Here is a 21288-nt window from a genome sequence, read left to right as displayed (position 1 = left end):
ATGCCAATACCAAGCAAAATGGCAAAAATAAGCTGTGATAGGAAAAAGTATTCAAATTTTTAACATTACATTAAAAATTCTTCAGTTTGAGGTTCAATCTGACGGTGTACTTAGAAGTCGCATTGGTTACAACATACATTGGCATATCTAAAAACATACTTTATAAAATGTATAAAAATGAAAACATTCATTAACATGGACTTAAACAATATTTAGAGCTTAATCTAATGTTCTTGTTATGGTCTGTTTGAGACTCTGAAAATGGGAGGTCAGAGTCAATCCTTTTCTAGGCTGGGTCAGTCTGTTGGTTTTACGCTCTTTAGCTGTTCCACCATTCTCTTTCAGTCTCTCCAAAGCAAACTTGCACTCCTCCATCAGATAAGACTCGATACAACCACCTGAAAATCTTCTGCTCTGTCTGAGGCAGTCAAACACCAGGTAAAAAATGGAATGAAGTGACGGAAGTCACCTCGGGTCACTGACAGGTTTCCATAATATGCGAAAATTAAAACTCCTATGAAAATAAAACACTTGCAAACTAACCTTTTAAAACTCTAGTAATAAATAAAGCAATTGCCTTGCAGGAAAAAACAAGCAAAGGAGTCGCAACTGCTCATTAAAGAGTAAATTTACACCTTTCTGCAACCTGTACTGTTCAAGGATCCTTGCTTTGCATTTGAAGGGTGTTTAAATATCCATTAGACATCATAATTTGTCAGGCACAGCCCTATGGGCAAAAGACAAGGAAATTATGCTGTAATGGGAAGTGTGGGAGAGGGTCACCCAAACACACATTGTCATATGTACACAGCCCTGTAGCAGAGGAGGAGAATAAATTAAGCACAAGGACACCACAGGAAGTGCCAGAGTCACTGAGTTAATATATAACTCTAATTTAGAATCAGAACTAACTTAACTCTTCTTGATAAATGCATCGTAAGTCATTACAGTCAGTTGTGGATTCAAAGGTGATCTTGTTGTCCCCTCTAACACGTTCAAAAAAGTCTAAAATGACAGATGAATTATAAGTGGCCCCTTTTTGTTGTTTTGCTTTATTTTTTGGTCAGATTTTTTTATATATATCTTGCCATCTTTTAGTATAAACAGTAGAAATGAAAATATTTTTCACCAGTGTGATGTTCACAGTCATATCACCCCAGCCCTAATTTGGTGGCCCACAAAACAACACCCTACTTTAGACAATTTTGGTTCCTTTGCTGCATCCATTTCTGAGCCTTTACAGCCCATTACACTTTTAATAATGCAACCCTGCTTCATTCTCCCTCCCATGATGCACAGCCCATCGCACCGGCTACACCTGTGATGTCACAGGCCGTAAAAGCGAATAAACAACTCACAGTCTCTCACTCTGTGCTGAAACCAGACCATTCTCATTCTCACTTCTCTCCAGACCGAGCTTGATGGGGCATTCTGGCTAGCACTCTCTGGAGAAACCCTATAAAAGCTGAGCCCCAACACAGGTTTCTGTTGAATTACACCACAATTTAGTTCCCCATTTACTAGCGCGACTATCGACAATGACGTCTTTCTGTGTAAGTGATCACTGATGAGCTGGCAGGTAGTAAATGGAGGCTGGCAGGAAAAAAGTACTGAAAATGCAGAGAAAGACAAAGGAATGAAAGGAACAAGAGAAAGAAACTGTAATAAAGCTGTGTTTCTAATCAAATGGCTACTTTTATAAAATCAGATGCTTGACAGTCTTATCAGGCACGATTTAAGACAGAACAATCTAAATGGCATTGGGAATAGCAGGATCATTATTTAGCAATGTTCCCAGGAATCTTATCTGTGTATATTCTCTCTGTGCACTCCATCGGAACTTAATGTTGCACATCTCAACATCCATGTCACGAAATCATTAGCTTTCTCTGCCAAAGCTGCTTAAAATGATTATTACAATACTTCTTCAAGGAGCCCAAAATATAAAGATTTCATTTCTGGGAGGCATCAGTGATGGGTATTATTTAATGCACTGATACAATGAGATCCAAAATGAAGCTAGATTTGATCCGTGGGTAAAATTCACATTTTAAATAATAGAAACAGTAGCATCATAATGAGGGTAGATGGCCTACTTTGGAAACTCTAACTCAAATGCCATTTAGAAAATGAATCCTGTCGGAATAGTGCTAACAAATGATTAAGGCAATGAGCACAACTTTAGTCGCTAACCTTCATCGAAGTCAGCATCGTCCTCGGTGTGTTTAGGGAAAGGGAAGCAGTTGGTGATCTCCAACCTGGCCTCCACCAGCAGCCCCAGCAGCACCACCTCACTGCCCTGACCTTCCTCCTGGCAATGCTTGATGATCTTCATCACCTCACCTCCTGAAACACTGAAACACAAGCTTGAAGATCTGCTAATACTCACACTTGACTTTCTGTCTTGAATTTCTGTTTGTAGCTTAAAATATACAAATATAAATTGCACATACCTCCAAATCTTTTTTGGGAAAAAAATATATAATTAAATGTATTTCTTATTATTTACTAATAGAAAAAGTTTGGAATAATTAAGATGCTTTTTGTGTTTTTGAAAGAAGTCAATTTGATAAACAATACAGTAAAACAGCAATAATTGTCAAATATTATTGCAAATACAATTGTATACTGCTTTCAATTGTAATTTGTTCCTGTAATGAATTGTCAGCAAATTGATTTTTTATTTATTTATTTTTTAAATGAAATTAATTAATTTGGGGTCATTAAGATTTTCTTTTTAAATACAATTAATAAGTTTATCAGCAAATATGCATTAAATTGATCAAGTGACAGTAAAGACATTTATAATATAACAAATATATATATATATATATATATATATATATATATATATATATATATATATATATATATATATATATATATATATATATATATATATATATATATATATATTATATATAAAATGCTGTTTAAGTTTTTCTATTTATCAAAAAATCCAGAAAAAAGTATTGTGGTTCCAACAAAAGCATTAATGATGAAGCAACAAAAACTCGTTTTCGACATTAATAAGAAGAACTATTATTAAAAAATGAGAAACAACTGACAACAATTGGGCACTAAACAGAATATTTAATTAATTCCTAAAAGATCATGTGATGCTGAAGACTCGATTAATATGTTTCAAATTATTATTATTTTTTTTTATAAAGTCGCTTTTTTTTTCTTTAAGAAATACACTTAGCCTGAGTGAACATAGGAGACTTATTATAAAAATAAAAATTAAAAATTAATTAATAAATAATTAACTTTTGAGTGGTGATGTCTGGTGTGCTTTAAATATGTATATAGTCTGAATAGCATGTTCTGGAACTGTAAATGACAAAGGGTGGATAGCTGAAGGGATTCCTGGAAAGGTGCTGAAAGGAATTTGGTAGTAGGTGGATTTGGGACAAAATAGAGCTTAATCTTTAATCCGTAAACTTTAATACAGATCATAACCATTTGGAATTAGAAGTGTCCTCTAGAGATAACAGATGACAGATGGAGAATGGGAAAATCTGAGAAGCCATGGGAGTGGGGCAGTGGTAATAACAGTGGATGAAATACCACAGGTGAAGAGCAAAGCATCCCACACAGCAGCGATAAGCTCAATGGCAGAGCGATGCCCCGCGTTTTTATAGAAAAACCTAATTCATCTTCAGCCGAGCAGAGCAGGGGCTCAAATCTTTCGACAAAGCAGTATCGATCCTTGGGTCCAGGAGGCCTGGCATCTAACACAATAATGGATTTTCAATTGTGACCAACAGCAGGCACAACCGTATTTGAATCCTAGCAACAACAAAAAATGTCCTATGTTAAAGTCTCAAAGGTTTCAAATAAAAATAGGTGAGAGATAGACTGATACACTTGGCTCTGAATTCATTGGACCAGTACAGAAAGGTCAGTGGGGCACAAAAAAAAAAGACATGGTTAACAAGATCTTGGTTCAGAAACCTGTGACACAGGTCCGTGCTTAAATCTCCCAATGCTTAACCAGGATTAAGGAACCAATGTGGGGGGGGGGGGAATCAATACAGCGCCATCCATTCATCTTCAAAGCCTGGTCCTCATCCAGAGCTTGTGCTGAAGCAATTTCTGTACGAGTTAAGAGACATTTACAACCAGAATCTAGAGTACTCTTTGTGGAAGATCCAAAACACCTTCCTGCCATTCACAAGATAGGTTCAAAACGCCTTCCATATATACATTTTCAGAAAAAAATAAATAAATAAAATACAAAATTTGCTCAGGCCTGGTTATGGGGGTATGCCAGGAAAAATACTAAATTTAAAATTATATACACACACACACAGACTTACAGGCAACTTTAATAGGTACACCTTGCTAGTACCAGGCTGGACCCCATTTTTGCCTTAATTCTTCATGGCATAGATTCAACAAAGTGTTTTAAACATTCCTCAGAGATTTTGGTCAATATTGACATGATACCATCACGCAATTGCTGCAGATTTGACGGCTGCACATGCATGTGAATCTCCGTTCCACCACATCCCAAAGCTGCTCTTGCAGATTGAGATCTGGTGACTGTTGAGGCCATTTGAATAAACTGAACTCATTGTCATGTTCAAGAAACCAGTCTGAGATGATCTGAGCTTTGTGACATGGTGCATTATACTGCTGGAAGTAGCTATCAGAACATTGGTACACTGTAGCCATAAAGGGGTGGACATGGTCAGCAACAATACTCAGGTAGGCTGTGGCATTTACACGATGATTAATTGGTACTAAGGGGCCCAAAGTATCCCCCATGCCATTACGCACTACCACCAGCCTGAACCATTGACACAAGGCAGGATGGATCCATGCTTTCATGTTCTTTTATGCCAAATTCTGACCCTACCATCTGAATGTCGCAGCAGAAATCGAGACTCATCAGACCAGGCAACATTTATCCGATCTTCTATTGTCCAATTTTGGTGAGCCTGTGCAAATTGTAGGTTCCATTTCCTGTTCATAGCCGACAGGAGCGGCTCCTGGTGTGGTCTTCTGCTGCTGTAGCCCACCTGCTTCAGGGTTCAATGTGTTGTGCATTCAGAAATGGTATTCTGCATACCTTGGTTGTAACGATGACTATTTGAGTTACTGTTGTCTTTCTATCATCTCTAACCAATCTGTCCATTCTCCTCTGACCTCTGACATCAACAAGGCATTATCGTCCACACAACTGCTGCTCACTGACTATTTCTCTTTTTCAAGCTATTCTCTGTAAACCCTTGAGATGGTTGTGCGTGAAAATAGTAGTTTTTGAAATACACAAACCAAAGTTACTTAAATCACCTTTCTTCCCTATTCTGATGCTCGGTTTGAACTTCAGCAAATCGTCTATAACACATCTAGATCCTAAATACATTGAGTTGCTGCCATGTGAATGGCTGATCAGCAATTTGTGTTACCAAGTAATTGAACTGGTGTCCCTAATAAAGTGGCCGGTCATTGTATACATACATATATACATACATTTATTCCATTATTTGGTCACTACAACATTTAAATGACCCAATTCTACTCACTTTCTACTCAAAAGGGTCCAAACCAAAAGCTGGCAGGGCCTGCTAGAGATGACAAATTTGTCTAAACAATTTTATTAGTGAAACTGATTATCTTCACAGTTCCAGTTTTATTTATATAATGTACATAATTATTAGAACCTCAAATATCTAACAGCAAATAATTATGCCCATAATGTCTAACTGAGAGGCAGATATATGACTGATTGTAAGCTGGCAAGGGTCTAGAATTCCTGAATGTCAGTTGATGGCTGTATTGGTGGCTGATTATCAATAAAACTGACAGTTTCTGAATAAGTGAGCACTTAGGCCTTTAGCCAAGACGCTAGAATGGTAGAAGTAGCTTTAGCCACATTAAACCAGACATCCTATGCCTTCAGTGCTAGTCAGAACACATTTCTACTCAACAAAAGTGTGACACTACCCTCAGGTTATAAACTAAATGTTGATTTTATGAAAACAAAATAAATAATAATAGAAATATATATATATATATATATATATATATATATATATATATATATATATATATATATATATATATATATATATATATATATATATTTATATATATATATATATTTATATATATATAATATTGAACATTTTCATTAATAATTTTGTTGAAATCAAACTGTTACTATGGCTATAACATTCACAACTAGTTGAACCTTTGCTGTTGATGAAAATATTACAAGAAAAAACAGAATGCAATATATTGGCTAATGTTTTTGAAGAACAAAATATGAAAACAATATGATTGCTTCAAATAATCCAACTAAAATCAGTGTATAACTCACTTGAGTGACAGAGGTTAAAACTTTAAATGGACTATCCGTAACACACTAAACTATGAATGAACAATTAATAATTAAACATAAAGAACTCACAATATTTTATTATAACACTGCTTTGATAAAAACAGGTATTCACAATTACATTAATATCTAAACATTCAAATATTTGGTTTAATTTTCCACTCTCATCAACTAGGCTAAAATGTTTTGTCTGTGCTGCAAACTTAAACGATATGCCACTTTAGTCAAAATAACACTAAATAAAATAAAAAATGTATATGACCTGACAAAATATTGACACATTTTTAAGCATATTTTCATCAACAGACAAAAAGGTTAATAAATAAATAAATACAATAAAATACAAATAAAATTTAAAAAAAATCACAATGACCTTGCAGCAAATCCAGAAAAATGCAAACACACGGACGGATGTGCAACCTAGTAGCACTAAATATCTGTGCTTGTAAACCTGGTTACATAAAACCGTACGCAAAATAATCCGACAAAAAGAAACATCCAGAGTGAAAGACAAAAAGTTCACACAGCAATGTGTACATCCAGATGTGTCAAGTTTTGACAAAGCCCTTGCTTATTGTCTTAGTGGGACAAGGTGACTGGGAGAGCTACAGAGTAAGTGGCATTCACAGGTCGAAAAGAGAGTGATTTCTAACCCCAGCCGAAGTCCCTAGGGATCCAGAGTGAGAATGAGGCAGGCATTGAGTGCTAGTCCCTGTAGTCCATCTGTCAAGCACTTTGAAACTCAGACACTGCAAAGTCATGAGGAAGAGAAGCAAAAGTCTTCAGCAAGGTGCACACCAATCAGCTTCTCAGAAAAAAAGTGGACGCACGACCTCAGGCGAACTTCCAGCTACTTTGTGTCAGAACTAAGCTATATAAAAACTGCTTTAAAATAGCTTAAATCATTAAAGTGACATAAACTGAGTTTTAAATTATGAAACAGTGATGAAATGTTTCAGAAAAAAAAACCTTTCAATCGGAAGTGGCAGTAGTATTCTGTTGGCACTTTGGCATTATTCGGGAAGTGGCACAGCGGGCAATTGTGAGGAATGCAGAAGGACAAATGAAAAACCCCCCAAAAAACCTTTACTTCCTGTTGCTCACCAGAGTCTTATTGCACGCCCTCTGCACAAACGCAGCCATCAATCTTTTACGCTTGCTGTAGAAGTGCTCCAGGTTTATGGGGAATCAAGTTCTTCTCTCAGCCTGTTAATCTGCACTTCACAGCCCGCCGTCACTGTGCTATTGCTTCACAGAGGGCCCTCAAGGGCCGTATAAGCTCCTCTCACACTCACCTTCTGTCACGATCTAAATCCACCAATAGGTTGTTGAGAGTGAATTACTGTGCGTCTACATCTTTTAAAGACACTAAAAACATTGGTCATTAATGAACATTTTAAGAGAAAAGTTACCTAACATGCCAGTGTTGTTTATTTATTCATTTGTAAGATGGGAACCAGCAGTTTTGATCCTAAACATACAAGGGATTCAATGCCTAAACCAGATGCATTCTTCCACTTCCACTAGTTTATCTTAATCTAATTAGGAAAAAGACAAGTTAACTCAATCATTTATTTATAAATAGAATATGTTTGTTTTTGTTTTTTTTGCCCATTTAAATATTTAAATTATGCAGGCAAAAGCAAAAATCAATCACATGTGGGACAGAGTGCCGTAAGTGCTGAAGTTTGCATCACAAGGAATTGAAAGTCAATTCACCACAATTACTGCTATAAGAGTGGTTTAATTTAAAGTGAATCAAAATTTCTCGTGACACATTCCTAGTTCTATTGTACATCATCCATTGGTCTGCAAAGCTGTCAAATAAAATAATTTTTGTCGCTTTAATTTTAAATGAAAATTTGCTAAAACTCTGAACCTACTTGTTAACAAACAACACACTTGGATTTAATTCTTGATGTAAATGATTGATTATTATACATATAAAGTTATTTATTATTTAAAGATTTGATAAATGCAGCCTTATTTTTCTGAGCATAAGTGACACCCTTAAAAAAAACCTAAATTATAAATATTATAAATTATAAACTTTTGACCAGCATGTATATATATACACACACACACACACATACATATGTAACAAAACCATCATATTGGTAAGAATCATGCAATCTTATTGCTTACTAAAGTATATATAATGTAAATAATGAAAATATAAAAAGTACTGATATCGTAATAATTTATATAAAAATATATAAACATACAAAGTTTAGTTTATAAATATACATATTTATATAAATATGGAAAATATATATGTATATAAAAAGTAGAATACATTAAAATGAAGTAAAATATTCCCAAACCCCGTCTTAGTAGGCAGTGGTACCAACTGATGCTCCGTTATTGCTTTCACCCTTCAGTGTGTTTAGACTGCAACCCAACGTCACCGTTTGAAAAAGATGTGAGGTAGTGCTGAAGCGCAGGAAATGAAGAGGGACACAGCTCCATAGTTCAGTGATTTAAGTGGATTACTGCTGCCCCCTGTTGACCATCTGCCTCACACAACGTGTCGGAATATTTACTGATATAGAGAACAAACCCTTGGAAAAAGCAGAGGCTGAACGTGAATGTGTTGGAAGACAAGGGGAATTGTATGCGATACAGAAGTATGTGTATGTGAAAAGATATATACAAATATGTATGCCATACAGTTATATTTTGGCATTAAAAGGAGAAAAACTCCTGAGGGAATCAGAAATCAGAAATGATTTAAACATGCATAAGTGATTCTCATGCATAAGCAGACCTTATTTCACACTGCTTAAAAAGTGCTTAGCTTTTGCCTGAAAGGTCAAAAATAAAGAGTTTCACATAATGGAGTGAGAGAGAGAAAGACAGAAAGAGAGAGCTGAGAAGATACATATCCTTGGAAGGGATTTGTAGAGCTCTCTGTTTAAGCTGCTTACCCACCCTGAAGCAGTCGCCTCTAATCCACCTGCTTTATACATTTAGCTTATTTGTATTCATCTAAAAACTCTGTGAACAGCGGGTCCAAAAAAAATAAAATAAATAGCACAGCAATGATGCCTGATGCTCATGTGGCTGAAGCAAAAGGGAAAATATGGCAGATGGTTAATATCATGGTCTTCCTCCATCCATTCTTAACTTGCTGTTTTACTCAAAGGAGAGGATTAACAAGAAAACTGGCATATCAATAACTCCCACATCAGACGCCTTTCCAGTAGCCTGCAAATGATTTTGCCTTATGGAATAAAATGCAACTGGATTTGGTGATTTCCTTAAGATCCCAAAAAAAAGATTTTGATTATTAAAAGCAATGAAGATAGGCTCTGCTCAGCTGATATTGTCAGTAGTACCCATTATAACCACTATTTGTCACCAAATGATAAACCAAGATTAATTACGGCATCTATTAAAGTTTACATTAATGTGCACAAAGCCCCCTAACTATTTGTCATAGGAATGGGGTTGATTACAAGCATATGAGAAAAGGGATCGCAATAATCAATCATGTTCCAAAGGTTTTCGAGCATTAAAACATTTGAACTTAATTTTTTATAAAATGATTTTTAAACATCATACATTCTATTTATTTTAAGCTATTCAGGTAGCTTTGCAGGTAGGTCTCTTGAAGCATATTGGAGATATTGCCACTGTTCTTCTGGATTTAGTCTGTTTCAGTCTCTTTATGTGTGGAGCGCTGCACTGGCTGCTGTCAGACTCTTTGTGCATACAAAAATCTCACTGGATTATTACAATTAATGGCTAAATAAATGTTTTGAAATGGAAAACGATATTTCATACTGACAAACGACAGCAAAAGAAAAAAAAACTTTTTTAACCATTTTTTTGCTGGTTTAATTTTGGCCACACACACAGACAAACAAATACACACACACACACAAATATATATTTATATATATAAAATTTGTAGTGCATTCCTGTTTTGGCAAGGCTACATTGTCATTACTCCAGCCTTCAGTGTCACGTGATCCTTCAGAAATCATTATAATATGCTGATCTGATGATCATGAAACATTTTTTAATTTTAAAAAGTAAAATAATTAATCTTACTGACTTTTGTACTGCAGTGTATATTTGCTAAAAGTATATTTTGACAAGTTTTTGGAATGCATGAGGGACAAAAGAAAAGCCTTCAGGAAGCCCAAAATGTTTCCTCAAAGCATCATTCCAGCTCAAAATGTGCAAGAAAGCACATGAACCATCAGCACCTTTAAGTATGAGCATCAAGACACCACAGAGAATGTTCTGGAAAGCCCTCGGGCGGACACGAAAAAAGAAATCATTCAAACAGCTCCAACTAACTGCAAAAAGGAAGCTGAGCTTTAGTAAACTGCAAAAAAAGGCTGTGGGGTAAGTGGATAGAAAATCAATGAAATCATCAATGGCAGCTTTGCTTGAAGCTCCTTGACAGGCAACAGCTTTTCATGGGCTGCAGCCTAAAAACTAAAAAAGTGGAACACTAAGCTTGACGGTTTTCAAGAAACAAAGCAAAAACGAGGAACATTTCTGTGCCTTCACAACATTTGGCACTCATTCCCTCAGCAGTGAGGAGCGGGATAGGAAAGTTAAACCAGTGAGAAGCTTCCAAAAGCATTACGTTTATTTAGGTTCAGTGAATTTAATGTGGCTGTACAAACAGATTAACTACAAAAACGCAGCAACAAAAAAATAATTATTTGACTTCTGTTCAAGCCTGTAAAACTAAAGCAATGATCTACAATCTGATGGAACTAATTCCATTAAATTCATTATAAACAAAAAGAAAACAGCTGCTTGGGTAATAAGACATTGCTGTTTACTTACATAATAATTGTAAAAACCTGGGACTCTCAGCTAAACTCAGGGTGACTGTGATCACAAACTAGGATAAGAAGGACATAATTGTTCAACAATGTGGACTGTTTTAGAGAAAGATGCATTTATCCAATCATTCATTTTAAGACAGACAGTTAGAATTAAAAATAATAATGTACTTTCAACTTCACAATGTGGAATAAAGCATAACATAACCTATAGAGGAATAAAGAGTGATTGAATGTATGCAACAAATATTTGTAACTTAGACACGTGTTACCTCTCTGTAAGAAAAGAATTCCAAGTTCCAACATCTGGGCAATAATTAAGATGTTCCAGTCAACAAAAATGCCACAGATCTGCCTGGAAGAGGACATGTGTCTGTCTGGTCCTAATGCACAGCGAGGAGGAGAGTTTGAGCGGCCAAGAGTCTCCAAGGATCACAGCTGGAGAATTGCAGGAAATAGTTGAGTCTCTGTATCTTAAAACCTTTAAAATATTCTCAAACAGCACCTACATCGCCACATGTTGTTTGAGACAGTTTTAAGAAGAAAAATAAGAAAAGAAATCACTCTTATCCACAAACAAACTTTTTCCAGCTTATTAATTTGCCAGACATCATTGCAACTTCAAAGAAGACTGGCTATAGGAACCCTAAACATGGAGTGGTGTGAACTGAAGAGAAGATGCACCAACATGGAGCTGGGAATCTGAAGGGTCTGGAAGTGGTTCTGGATAAAGGAATGGTCTCTGATCTCTTGTCAGGTGTTCTCTAAACTCATCAAGAGCTCAAAGCTGTTATCTTGGCAAAAGGATAATGCAAAAAGTACTGAATAAAGGGTTTGATTAATTGTGGCCAATGTGAATTAGAGAAAAACATTTATTTCTTTATGAGATTTCCCTCCCATATTAAATTATTATGGTTAGAACTTTGTAAATGTTTAAAGGGGTCATATATGATGATCATATATGATGTTACAAAAAATAACATTATTTTGTATATTTGGTGTAAAGAAAATGTGTTTATGCAGTTTAAGGTTAAAAACGTGTTTGAACAAGGTGTTTAAGGAGGACATGGACAAGTCTTAACTTTTATAAAGAATTTCTCTTTTGGCTTGAGACTTTAGTCTATGCAACTTTAAACCATATCTTCTTTATGGACCAACAGCTTATACCTCTACAAAGAGAAAGGAAAAATTTAATCGCATCATATATGACCCATTTATAATAAAAGATCAAAGGGATTAATAATATAGGTTTATTTTCACAGCTTTCTTTCATATGTATCATCTGTCAGAGGGGCAAACTTAATCATGTGGCTATTTAGGCTACACTAACCATGTAGATATGTTCACATGAAATCAAGACAGTCTGCTGACAGCTCTGTAGAAAATACATCTCTTTTTTGACAATGCAAACCCAAAAGTAAATGTTGCTAATGCGACATGTGTAATTAAATAAACTTAAATTTATTAAACATAAATTGTCAACAATATACAACTATATGTTCTTAATTATATGTGGGTTTCATAATTACAAACCATGAAATTTCTCAATTTTCTAATTCCATTTGCAACTAGCTTTGAAAAAATATTATTAATATTATTATTATTATTTCTCGTTTAGCTTATTGCCTTCAGTTGAACCTGAAAACGATGAATGGGGCATTAATTGAAATCGGATCTTTTTTTTTATAATAATAATTATTTAATAAAAAAAAATGCATAAACATTTACAACTAAGAGTGCTCAGTGTGCTAGTGCTTACTGTGAAACCATAACCTGTTTGTGTTCTAATTAATTTTTAGATTAGATCTTTTTTTTTTTTTTTTCTGAACACAGCTTTATTTATTGAAAACCTGTAATAAAGAGCATTATGTGACTACGGATTACATTGTTCCCCACATTATGATGGTTTTGAACTGGTTCCTTGCAATGAAATGAACTGTTCAAAAGAACCGACTCGCAAAATGATTCAAACTTCCCTTCACTAGAACGTGTAGCTGTGATAGTGGTCAAAGAAACAGCAAGCTGTGAACTGTTCCTAGAGTGAGTTAACTAATAAAGTTCTAAAAGTATTTATCTACAATAACAATTAATTAAGCATACATATTAATTGTAGCTATAATAAATTAATTGATATAAGTATTAGAATTAACGAGGTGTTACCGACGGCCGTTTGGTGTTTTCTACCCGGTGCCAATTTACTGTAACCACGCTGGTATCATGCTGTTGATGTTTGTGCGTTTCGTCCAACAGTTTTGTTGACATATTTACAAAAATCAAGAGTATCATTTCTCAAGTGGTCCAGTTTATTGATGTTCTTTTCGTATCTTTTACAGAAAATATGTTCGTTGAAACTGTCTGAGCTACGTATTAATAATTCACCATGAAGATCAAACGTCAGAAACACGCAAAGAAAACCATCAGTTTTTATAAGTACAACTTTTGCTTTAGGGAACCTTTCCAAATATTAATTGATGGGACGTTTTGTCAGGCGGCGTTAAAGAATAAGATTCAAATCAAAGAGCAATTGCCAAAGTACCTCATGGGAGAAGTTCAGCTCTGTACCACAAAGTAAGTTAATGCGATTTTTATTTCTAGTAATGATGTCAGCGTATTAGTTCTTTCCATATAATACCATAGTTGTTCTGTTCTTTGCAGCTGCGCCTTGAAGGAACTTGAATCTCTTGCAAAAGACCTCTATGGAGCAAAACTCATCTTACAGAGATTTCAGATAAGGAAATGCAAACACATGAAAGATCCATTACCTGCATCGGAGTGTTTGTTGTCAATGCTTGGGGAGACAAATCCACACCACTACTTCATTGCAACTCAGGTAAGGACTCTACAACTGGAAAAAAAAGACAGAAATGTATATATTTTGTAAAATAATACAAATTATTATTTGATAACAAACAATGACCCTTATTACCAGGATCAAGAGTTGACGACAGCCCTTAAGAAGATTCCTGGGGTTCCTCTGCTCTACATTATCCTCAACACCATGGTGTTAGACAAGCCCTCGGAACGCTCGCTGAAGCATGTTGAAGCGGTTCAGCTGGGTGAGTTAGTGAGCCCATCACAACAGCTAAGCATCCAGAGTCTGAAAGAGAAGGAGGGCCTCAGCAAAGACAATAATGACAAGAGAGGCAAAAAACGTAAGAGGAAATCCAGCAATCCCAACCCACTTAGCTGCTTGAAGAAGAAAAAGAAACCCATGCCTCAGCAGCCCAAAAAGACAGATGGAGAGAAAAAAAAGCGGAAGAGAAATAAAAAGCGAAGACCTGCTGGGGGAGAAGAAGCGGCAGTGGCAGTCAGCTCCAATCCCACAACTGCCTAGAGACAAGCCTTGCTTCTATAAGACTACCAGTTATTGTTTGTTTCTAAGCATTTTTATTGTAAATTTTGTCCTTTTCCTAGACCATGAATTTATGCCACCAAACCACTTGCTTTGTCTTATAAACAAGTGTTTCTTTTATTATCAAAACCTGTTTTTGTTTATTAGATTAGATGTGTACTGTGTTTTTATAATGAAGAATATATGACCAGCATGAAATTCACAAATAAAATACGAAATATATATATATATAGAGAGAGAGAGAGAGGGCATGTATATACACGTACATTTTAATAATTGTTTATTTATGAATACTGTTGGAAATGTTCACATATGATTAATAATAAATTATTTTAAATATATTTTATTACAGAGTTATAATGTTTTTATAATATTATTTTATAATAACTAATCAGAACTGGAGTAATAATTTATAATAATCAGAATTTGAGTAATCAGTTGAGGGTAGATGTAATAATTTTATTTTATTTATTGTTTTTACCACAAGAGGGTGGTATAGCCTCCCAAGAGCCAGTCAGGCTGGTTCTTAATGTCCAGTAACTGATCTTGTAAGGAAGGACTGCTGTTGCATGGGAATTAACCACATGCACACTATGTTTTGATGTAGGTAATTTTATCAAATTGGCAAAACATTTTGTAGGACACTAGAATTTAAGTCTGGTGTGAGTCATGCACGGCAGAGATTCTGAAAGAAAACTGAAAGGCTAGGACTCTCTTGTCATGGATGAAGACAACTTGGTCCCATTCTGTCTCTTTGAATGTCTTTAATGTCAAAGACTTTGTCGCTTTAATCTATTGGGTTTAAATATAGCCTCAATTGTGTCTTCACTAATTTTGTCCCGAGTTGGGATGTATTGCTTTTTTTGTGAGGACATTTCAGCATGCAGCTCTACATGGCTGCCTGGGCACTCATGTTCATCAGTGGTTCACAACCATTGGCTTTAGATCCATGTGGGTCAACACTGGCTATTGTGTGAAAAAAACATATTAGTTAATACTAATATCTCCATGGAGTCAAAATCAAAGGCTATGACCTGACAGATGTAATTTGTGATTTATTCAGACTGCAGAGGTCCACTTATTATTTACCATCCTGATACTGCCAAGGAAATTCCATAGACTCCAGCAGTCTTCACTAGTACTTCCCATGAAGCCACAGCAACTCCATATTCACACAATTCATCTATTCAACTGCACTGAACATTTGCAAAGCTCATAGCGAATCAGAAACACTACAGACAAGGCTGACGTCAGTCTCTCTACGTCACTCCATTGCAAACAGACTTATGTTGCATGTAAAATAAGAGTGTTCGCGTGTTTATGGCATAGGAGGGGGTGTTTTAAGTATCCATCCCAGAACGGACCCACCAGTGGTGCACTGAGTGACAGAGAGATAGAACATAGAGTTGTGTTTCAGTGACAGAGCTGAATCTACAGCTGACAAGAAGAACAGAGAGCTCTGCACCTCATCAGCACTTCTAGTAACAATGGAAGTAGTTCTTACCAGACTGAGAGATTTCTCCTGTAAAGAAACTTCTTTCGATCACTGTAAAGCAGCAGTAATGTGCAGGGAGCATCCCTCATCCCAGGAAGTGCGCAGGGGGAAGTGTATGGCTGGAGAGGGGGACATTGAGACTGCACTGGTTTGGTTGAGGAAGGAGCTGGTAAGAATTCATTTACTACAGTTTACTACATTATCGGTCATTTGGACATAAATGAGGCAATTTTATTTTTATTATACAATTTTATAAGGGCATAGATCCCAAGGGCTGGTGGATTTTTAGCAATGGCATCTTTAGGAAAATATAAAAACTTATTATCGATATTGTAATGTAATTATTGTATGTATTTTGCAACAAGGTTCAACCTTTCATATGAAGAATAATCTATGATTAATCTTAAGCTTTTTATACAAATCTTTAATTCGTATAAATTCAAACACAAATGTTCTTATATTTTGACAGATTAATTATTTAATATTAAATTATTATTATATTATAATGATAAAATAAGTTTCTTTGTATAAATTATATTTTCAAAGTATGGGGTCAGTAAGATAAATAAATTTTTTTATTAATAATTTTGTTCAGCAAGGATTAGGGCTGCACAGTTAATAAAATTTCTAATCGTACGGATGCCACAATTACGTAATGTTTCAAAACGGCAATTACTTGTAAAAGTCCATGTATGTTATTATGCATACATTTTTTTTTTTTTTTTTTTTTTTAGTGTAACATAAAACCATACATATTTTTATTTTATATTTAAAGAAGGAACCAATTCAATGTAAAGTTCATTTTTCTAGGCGTAATACTATAGAAGAGCAATAAAAGGTTTTGACATGAAAAGTTTTGAGTGTTTTCAGCTTGTTTTATTTTCATCTAAAAATGTGCCATGTGGTTGCTTCAAACAATGGTATAAAAATCATTCAGTGTGGATTGTGATTATTTGATGTCTAATAATTGCAAACAACAATTTCAAGGAAATAATCGACAATCATTAATTTTGTAATAATCCTGCAGCCCTGCATTAAACTGATCAAAATTTTAATAATATTTCTCAATATTACTGCTTTTACTGTAATTTTGATCACGTATATGCAGCTTTAATTGGAGAGCATAAGAGACTTATGAGATGTATTATTTTTATTCATTTAATTTAATTTTTAAATATTCATATGGGTCTCCAGGGTGTTCCAAGCATTTCAGGATTGTCTATTCTTGTAGACATAGGTCATGTTGTTTCATGTTGTTTAACTCAAGTAAAGCTTCATGAACTCAAGGTCAGCTTGCATCTTTACAATGTTACTCCTCATGAGTAAAAAATTATGACCGTCTTGTCATTAACATTCATGTTGGGACCCTTAAAATGTCCCGGGGGTTAAATACTAAGCAGCACATTCTCAGTAAATATATTGCTTGGCATTTACAGCCTCTGTACTCATGGTAACCTTTCTCAAAAGACACCACAGAAACCCTGTTAGAGGAGCTATATTATGTCTTACGGGTCTATATTCATCACTTCAGTACAGTGGGTAGAGAAAATAATCACAATCTGTAAAATAATCACATTTTAAAATATAAGAGGAAAAAGAGAAAAACACAAACACACTCAGACAAACACTCTGTTGAATCTGATTCCCATGCAGTTCAGTGGAAGGGGTTCAGTACCCAGGACGGGTTTCACCTGCTCCCAACAAAGTTCTTTTCTCCTTCATTTTCTTTGATTAAATCTTTCAAAGTAGGATCCATTATTGTATGCCAGAGGAATTAATGCAGGTTTTAACAGGAACACTTCTTGTTTTGTCCTTTCTGCAGTTAGAAACAGGCTCATGAAATGTGCCAGAATGCAGAATATTAATTCCTCACCATCCAGTTAGACTGCCATGGCCACCAATAATAAGAGCAGAAAAGGGAAAAGAAATTTGCATCTGAAAAAGACATCGCCTGTCGAAAATACTTTCAACTCCCACTGTTGAGTGAAAGAATAAGGACTTAATCAGCACAGTAACACCTTAACCTTGACCTGATTATTCTGGTATGAATATGTGAATTGGGCCTATAGAACTTTAATGTTTGTTCTGGTCACTCTTGACAGAGTCTTTGAATGTCAGAGCCTTCCAAGTGTCTCACAGTGTATTTTCTTGAGGTTTAGATTAGAAAGCTGTGAATGAAGAGAAAAATTTAACTTGAAGTCAGGAATAACTGTTCTTAAAGGGATTGCTCACACAAAAGTGAAAATTTAGTGTTTATCTGCTTACCACCAGGGCATCCAAGATGTGACTCTGTTTCTTCAGTAGAACACAAACCAATATTTTTAACTCAAATCGTTGCAGTCTGTCAGTCGTATAATGGAAGTGGATGGGAATCACAGCTTTGAGAGTCATAAAACATACACAAATGAAAGCAAATTAAACCCTGCCGCTCGTGACGATACATTGATGTGTAAAGACACAAAACGATTGGTCTGCGCAAGAAACAGCAGTATTAATATAATTTTTTTGCCTCTGATTTTCACCACAATGGCAGAACTGTCCTGAGCGTGTTTGGATCTTTGACACTCCTTCAAAGGCACATTCGCGTCTTTGACAAAACAACACTCCTGTGAGATTGTAGATGGCATGTCGATTGTTCATTTGAGAGATAGGTAGCGGTAATGCACTTATAAGTCTGCAATCTGCCATAAAGCAAGAAGAAGAAGAAGACGCCTCAGGCGCAGACTGAAGAAAAAGAAGCAAATGCATTCAGGACATGCTCTTAACAGTTCAGACATTGTGGTGAAAATCAGAGGCAAAAAATGATATAAATACTGTTCAGTATCTTAACACATCAATGTATCATTACGAGTTGCAAGGTTTAATTTGGTTTTGTTTGTGTATGTTTTATGACTCTCAAAGCAGTGATTCCCATCCATTTCCATAATAAGACTGACAGACTGTAACGGTTTGAGTTAAAATATTGGTTTGTGTTCAACTGAAGAAACAAAGTCACCTACATCTTGGATGCCCTGGGGGTAAGCAGATAAATATCAAATTTCATTTTCATGTGAATTATCCCTTTAAAACCGTTTACCATAATGAGGTTTGAATTTACATTTTATAAAATTGAAGCGAAGGGACCAACATGAACACAAGAGAAATCTTAGCGGGGAACCGGGATAATTTTTTGCTCATACGGGAAACTCCCGATTGCGCAAATATCTGGATAGGTCTATCATCACACACGAAATTTCGCTGAACAACGATAAATGGGTTACATCTTACATCGCTTTGATGTATCGTAACTTTTGTGGTTAAATGTTTCAAAGCCTACTTTAGCATTCTTTCAATTTTGACTTCCTTGCCAATTTATATTCAAATCTTTTAATAAGAATGAATCAACCTGACTGCATTTATACCATAGAAGAAAAAACATCAGAGTCAGATATAACTTTCTGTAGTGTGTAACGGTGTTAAATTGTGTTATTATTTTTTAAATCACTTTAAACAGTTTTAATTAATTCTACAGTGTATAGAATTATAAAATAGGCTTGAATGATGAGCATATCTTTGCTTACACAAAATACTGATAGAAAGTTTATTGACTTTGATATACTCAAAAATAAAAATAAAAACATTCCTCTGCTTTGTAGATGGAGATGCGCTCTCAGGACCAAGCTTTGATTCGCCAGCTGATGGATCTCCATGACGGCATTCAGGAACTGAAGCAGGAGTGTGCAAAAGCCATAGAAGAAGAGGAAGAGGAGGAAGAGGAAACTTGTTGGGACTCTGGGAGTGAGGGTGGGCGAAGCAGCAGTATTTCCTCCTTCTCTGGAGAAATGAGCTTTTACACTTCCATCTACTCCTTTAGCACATGTATGAGCCCTGCTTCTCTTGCAGCCTACACACCCAAGTAGGCCTTTAGTAGACGCAGATCTGTGCCCTGAAACCTCCAGTTCAGATCACATGTGCTTGATTAATAATACACCAAGTTCCATTATGCATGTTACATTAGTGTTGAGTCTTAGTGTTGAGTCTCACACAAGAACAAATTATGTGAGAAATTTCATGTTTTATTGGACTCTGTATTTAAAACAACCGAAGTAACACAACTGCCTTAAGTTCAGAACATACTAAAGAGAAAAGGTCAAATGTTTTACACTGTGAGAAACTTGTCTTTGGTGATAGACTGCTATTCTACCTGAATGCACTAATAGATATACTTTAGAATGCACTGAGGAAGTTTGTTTTACTTAAACAGCTCTTAGCCTGTATATTTGTAAATTCATTTTCTTTCATTGTATTTCATTTTCAAATGCATTTTCAAACTAAGTGCTTAAGTGTTGTATGATGTTTTTATGACACTGACAGCAAATTACCAGAAATGTAATGTTCTGAAAGCAGAACAATGAACAACTCATTTCTATTGTATTGTGAGAGTCATAGCATGGAACTTTTAGATTTTTCTTTTCTTTTTGATAAAGTCATGAACATATATTCACTGATTATCAATTTTTTCCAGGACAAATATAAAAAAACTAATGATATAAGACATGCTTTGACATCACACTTATTACTAGTACCACAAGTATGATGATTAAAACCTATAAACCTGATCAGTGTCGAGAGTAATTTGTTCATGATGCAAATAAGAAGTTTAAATCATCTATCAAGACATTTTCAAAAAACAGATGAAAACATGCTTTTTTAAAGCTGAACAAACATCAACACTTGGTATTTCAGTCATACAACAGATGGTCACAATCTCAGTAATATGAAGAATATATATGCACTACATCATCTATAGTTATTCATAGAAATTCTATCTATGCAAAGCATACTTATAAAATAAGTCTCAATTAGCCTTCTTAAGGCTAGTGCCCTTTACATCTGGTATTAACATTTGTTTTGTATCTGAATAATATTATGTATAGCCTACAGTATATTATTAAGATACTTTGACCTGCATTGCATGTATACCATAATTCCAATACATCCCCAGTGTGATCATTGCATAGAAATCTGATAATTTAGTGTTAGAATTTACACCTGCTTTCCAATCATGATTCGATCACCAAAATGTGTATGTTAATGCCAGGCGTAAAGGGTGGTATATGTAGTTTTGATTGCAAATCTCATCACCCAGTTTGACTGATATGGTCAAGTTTTCACAAAGCGCTCTCCAGGAAAGGAAAGTTATTTCTGTCAAACATGTTTCTTTCCACTCCTATACACACATCTGCTTGCCAGTGCATTGATTACCCTATGGGGTCACCGGTGGTCAGCGCTGTCAGCGTCCAGG

The 21288-nt window shown here is 35.2% G+C and overlaps 2 protein-coding genes and 1 pseudogene across 3 annotated transcripts; 2 read left to right on the top strand and 1 right to left on the bottom strand.

Moving 5' to 3' along the window:
• The window catches only part of LOC113070374 (eukaryotic translation initiation factor 3 subunit H-B-like), a 28106-nt pseudogene extending 25757 nt beyond the window's left edge, over positions 1-2349 (bottom strand).
• A 10806-nt stretch (positions 2350-13155) lies between these two features.
• Positions 13156-14638, top strand: LOC113070379 (rRNA-processing protein UTP23 homolog). 2 transcript variants are annotated; one of them, XM_026243661.1, is made up of 4 exons: positions 13156-13197; positions 13491-13725; positions 13813-13987; positions 14087-14638. In XM_026243661.1, the coding sequence occupies exons 2-4, from the start codon at positions 13538-13540 to the stop codon at positions 14489-14491; spliced, it is 768 nt and encodes a 255-aa protein (XP_026099446.1). In that variant the 5' UTR covers positions 13156-13197; positions 13491-13537; the 3' UTR covers positions 14492-14638. The 2 variants fall into 2 exon arrangements, with proteins under 2 accessions (XP_026099446.1, XP_026099445.1); XM_026243660.1 differs by lacking the exon at positions 13156-13197 and adding an exon at positions 13321-13389.
• A 321-nt stretch (positions 14639-14959) lies between these two features.
• LOC113070378 (protein FAM167A-like) lies at positions 14960-19941 on the top strand. The gene is made up of 2 exons (XM_026243659.1): positions 14960-16173; positions 19640-19941. The coding sequence occupies exons 1-2, from the start codon at positions 15997-15999 to the stop codon at positions 19901-19903; spliced, it is 441 nt and encodes a 146-aa protein (XP_026099444.1). The 5' UTR covers positions 14960-15996; the 3' UTR covers positions 19904-19941.
• Positions 19942-21288: the final 1347 nt, after the last annotated feature.

The sequence above is a fragment of the Carassius auratus genome, unplaced genomic scaffold, assembly GCF_003368295.1.
Source record: "Carassius auratus strain Wakin unplaced genomic scaffold, ASM336829v1 scaf_tig00003805, whole genome shotgun sequence".
NCBI classification, from domain to species: domain Eukaryota; kingdom Metazoa; phylum Chordata; class Actinopteri; order Cypriniformes; family Cyprinidae; genus Carassius; species Carassius auratus.
The sequence above is the reverse complement of the archived record's forward strand: the minus strand, read 5'-3'. Positions and strand labels throughout refer to the sequence as shown.

What these genes read in the sequence shown, in the direction of transcription:
- LOC113070378 (XM_026243659.1), top strand. Translation starts at nt 15,997, where the DNA reads ATGGAAGTAGTTCTTACCAGACTGAGAGATTTCTCCTGTAAAGAAACT. An exon ending in TTTGGTTGAGGAAGGAGCTG is followed by an intron (nt 16,174 to 19,639) that starts GTAAGAATTCAT and finishes TCTGCTTTGTAG; the next exon opens with ATGGAGATGCGCTCTCAGGA.
- LOC113070379 (XM_026243661.1), top strand. Translation starts at nt 13,538, where the DNA reads ATGAAGATCAAACGTCAGAAACACGCAAAGAAAACCATCAGTTTTTAT. An exon ending in GTTCAGCTCTGTACCACAAA is followed by an intron (nt 13,726 to 13,812) that starts GTAAGTTAATGC and finishes TGTTCTTTGCAG; the next exon opens with CTGCGCCTTGAAGGAACTTG. An exon ending in ACTACTTCATTGCAACTCAG is followed by an intron (nt 13,988 to 14,086) that starts GTAAGGACTCTA and finishes CCTTATTACCAG; the next exon opens with GATCAAGAGTTGACGACAGC.